At 38.6% G+C, this 4,270-nt stretch overlaps 1 protein-coding gene across 1 annotated transcript in view; it reads left to right on the forward strand.

Moving 5' to 3' along the window:
- The first annotated feature begins 1,023 nt into the window (after positions 1-1,023).
- The window catches only part of DPF3 (double PHD fingers 3), a 241,970-nt gene continuing 238,723 nt past the window's right edge, over positions 1,024-4,270 (forward strand). The window contains exons 1-2 of the mRNA XM_027844832.1: positions 1,024-1,073; positions 4,036-4,196. Of these exons, the coding sequence (XP_027700633.1) occupies positions 1,024-1,073; positions 4,036-4,196 (211 nt within the window). The remainder of the gene's footprint in view (positions 1,074-4,035; positions 4,197-4,270) is intronic.

A 4,270-nucleotide genomic window follows, 5' to 3' on the forward strand; every position in this document is an offset into this window, starting at 1 on the left:
TGATTTTTTTATATCACTTTTGTTTCTGAATATCTTTCTTCCCTTGCCCCTACCCTGACAAAATAGAGTGGTCACAAAATGGAGTTGGTTTGGTGTGAGGCTTGAGAGAACCAATCAGATTCCATCTTATAAACACTGACTCTATCTTGTGCTGCCACATATATTAACCTCCATTGTGTTGTTTTTCTGAAAATCATTCATGGGAAAATAAATGGCATAAACTATCTATTGTTTCGTAAAATGAAGGTAGATGCAATTAATCAGTATCTCCCAATTCTGGGAAAGGAAACACCTCAAAACCTACTCTCCTTCTCCCAAATGACTGAAACTCACTCTTCCCCCCTCCCAACTTTCCTCCAATTAGAAATCAGATTACCTAATCTTGTATCCTGGTTTATATCCTATTAATTGTTTTCTTTTAGTGCATGAAGATTTGTCTCCTCTTGTATTAGGGGTCCAGTGCCAAGCTGAGGAGGTCTGGCTCCAATTTGTCATGCAATTGCAATGAATTGCTAAATAAATCAATATGCTCAGAAGCTCAAACCTTTGTTTCCTTAGTTATTTCAAATTTCACCTTTCACACCCAGAGAGCCATCCCTTGTAACAAAGATTAAAAAAAGAAGAAAAAAGCAATTTGGCAAAACCAACCAGTGCATCAACCATGAATGCAATGTTCCATACCCATAGTCCCCAACCTCTGCAAAGAAAGGAGGCACTTTTGGTACTTTTTCTCATTTCTACTCTGGGACCAGGCTTGTTCACTATAATTACACGTTGTTCAGTTTCATCTAACCTACTTTAAAGCAAAATATCTAGTGTTTAAATAGTTAAATAGCTAACATCTTTTTTGGCAAGCTTTCAAAAGAACTTAGATTACTGCTGCTGGACAACTGGACATAGTATCTTCTTTTCATCTCTCATCATTGTGGTGGTGGTGTAGCTGGTAATGCTTTCAGTTCATTGAGACAAGGTGTTTTAGTGCCAAGGAAATCTAGGCCAGAGTGTTTTCATCTTCCATATACCATGACTCCTGTAAAAGTTCTCAGTTGCACTACGAAGGTCCTGCATTTTGGGTGAGGAGGAATTTCAGCGAGCGCGGTGCAGACTTAAACATTTGTGGAAAACTTAGTTCTTACTCTCTTGTCTATCTTCTCTTCCTTGTTATTAACTTTGATTACACCAGATTATGTGCCATTTTGTTTTATAGCATTTTAATAAGCTCTCATTTCCCCCCTCTGTTCCTCTCCAGCTGTGTGTGATGTGTATTTGCTTTAATTTGATTACACTTTGGTTCGGAGCTAGTATTGCAATTTCATACGTTTATGTATGTTTCCTTGTGATTCTGAGAATATTAAATGAGCATGCACCTTCTGGAGGGAAGGAAGCCAAAATTCACATGCATTAATTAACTCTTTGGGAGGATCTGTCCTGGGCAGTGTAGAAGGTAATTTGTAAATGGTATCTTAGAAGTATGAAAGGGTTAATGAGTCTTCTTAAAGTGAGAGGTTTGCTTCAGATTCACTAGGAAGATTAGGTCCTTGAATAGTTTTTATTTTTTAGTACTTTGGGAGGTGAGGTTCTGGATTTATGATTTTGTCTATATGGAGATCTATTGTAGAAACTTTTTTTTCCTACTGATACAGATAGTCAATTCCTCTGTAACTTGAGTCTCAAAGATGCCTGGGGGAGTTGAGAAATTAAGTGATTTGTTCATGTTTCCACAGCAAAGCAGAACTTGAATCCTGGTTTTCCTGACTCCAGCATAAGTTCACTGTTCACTATGCCATGTTGCTGCTTTTAAAAATAGTACAAAATTTTTTAAACTGTATTTTCATCTTTTATTGAAATTTTTCTTTTTTAGAACTGTTATCTTAAACTTTTCATTTCTCCCCCTTTTTTTCATTCTCATATTCACATGCAAGCAAAACGAAAGTTCATTTATTATGTGGTTTCATTTTGAGCTAGTCTCTCCCCCTCCCCTGCTTAAAAAGAATGTTTTAACTGGTGGATAGTTAAGCAGTTATATTTGTATCTTCACTTTTCTCTCTTCACTGGCTGCTCCCCTTTCCCTCACTCCCCCTGTACAAAGTTGGTTATGGTTGTAATGTATTTTGTTTTCAAGGTCATTTTCATATTTTACTTGTGATCAACTGCGCAATTAATGTTCTTTTAGTCTCTGGAATGTGACTTGTCAAGTAAAATATAATAAAGAAAGCTACAATTTCTCTGAATTAGTAGCATTTACACTGGCTGAAGCGAACCACACACTCAGAAATCTGAAAATTGCCACATTTTACCAGACTGCTTTTTTTTTTCTTGTCAAAAACCTCAGAGGTGATATTTTGCATATAGATTTGTTAGAAATATTTAAAAAAATATTAGTGTTTGATCATAGTTATTTTTCTGCAAATATATGATTTTAAGAGATTTGTTGGATTTTTACCTTGCAAAGATCCTAAACTCTCTACCTTAGAATTCCTGTGGCTAAAAAAAATCATCTTTGGCCAGCCTCCCAGCCAAAGGATGGTTGTTGTTGATGGGTCTTGGGCTCATGGCCATTTAGCCTGTTGTGGGGTTAGTGCTAGGTAGTACAGTGGATAGAGTGGCTGCACCTGGAATCAGGAAGACCTGAGTTCAAATCCGACCCCAGACACTTACTAGCTGTGTGACCTTGGCTAAGTCACTTAACTCCTATTTGCCTCAGCTGTAAAATGAGCTGGTGAAGGAAGTGGCAAACCACTCCAGTATCTTTGCCCAAGAAAAGCCCAAATGAGGTCATGAAGAATTGGACACGACTGAACAACAATCTAAAACGTTCTCAGCCTGGTAGGACCTGCCAGGGTTTGTACTCAGGACCTGAATTTCACTCATAGGGGGAACCTATTGATGTGGAAGCCCCTTGCTCCAATGCATTTAGCAGCTCATTTATAATTTAAAGTCTTTACAGAGATTTGCCAGGGGGCGAGAATTTCAGTGAACTTGCCCATCATGACACAGGATGTATCAGAGACAGAATTTGAACCCAGGTCTTTCAGACTCCAAGGCTAGTCCTCACTTGACTATGACATACTGCCTCATGGAGACCCTCCATCACTAGTAAACAAATACACAAAGTGAGTAATATTGCTCTTCCAGTCTGATCTGATGTCTAGAATGGCTATGTTTTCTAACCACGTAGCAGGTTGACTACAACTATCATTTTAATGGATAATTTGAAGCACAGCTGGTTGTCTCCCCTCAAATGCACCAGTCTTTATTAAAGGCAGCTGATTCTCAGCATCCTACTCTCATTGTTAGCGGGATTTTTAAGTTACTTGGTGAATTTTAGAGTAAAAATGATAACAATGATAATGTTTAATATTTACATAATATTTCAAAGTTTGCAAAGCACTTTACAACTATATCTCTTTATAACAGCCCTGATAGTAGAAAGAGCACTGAACTTAGTAATGGTGGGACTGTGCTTAGAACAAAATTAGCCCAATTCCTGTCTAGTTAGGCGACTTTGGATTCTGTGTGTCTCAACTTCCTCATTCGTAAGATGGGGATAATAATGTATACTCTTTCTACATGAATGTAAATGTGCTTAGTAAAGTAATAATAATAACTAGCATTTATATGGTGCTTTGAAGTCCACAAAGCATTTTATGTGTGTTATCTCATTTGTCTGAGACAGAAGTGAAGTTACTTGCTCAGGGTCACACTGCTAGTAGGTCTCTAAGGGCACATTTGAACCCAGATCTTTCTCACTCCGGATCTAGAGCTCTATCCATTGCACCACCTAGCTGTTCAGTGAGAACCTGCTCAGGCTAGCTCTGATATCAAATAGCTCTTGGTTCATTGGTATTACCTTTTTTTATAACTAGGAAATGATAACTTTCCTTTACCTATTTTTAGGGATGTGTTAAAGATGGATGAGATCATATTCACTTTGAACTCAGAAAAAAATATGTTGTGTGTGTGTGTGTGTGTGCACGCGCATGTGTGTGTGAAGAAACATTAGGTTTGATGTTTCTGCTCTTTTCCTCTTGGCAGGCTTGGGGACCAGTTCTACAAGGAAGCGATTGAACATTGCCGTAGCTACAACTCAAGGCTGTGTGCAGAGCGGAGCGTGCGTCTCCCCTTCCTTGACTCCCAGACTGGCGTGGCCCAGAACAACTGCTATATTTGGATGGAAAAGAGGCATCGGGGACCAGGTGGGCAATGGGGTCTGTGAAATGGACACATGTGTTTGTGTGTGTATGTATACACAATTGCAAGACCAAAGAGG

Source organism: Vombatus ursinus, unplaced genomic scaffold (genome assembly GCF_900497805.2).
Source record: "Vombatus ursinus unplaced genomic scaffold, bare-nosed wombat genome assembly UNPS02014945.1, whole genome shotgun sequence".
Lineage (NCBI taxonomy): Eukaryota > Metazoa > Chordata > Mammalia > Diprotodontia > Vombatidae > Vombatus > Vombatus ursinus.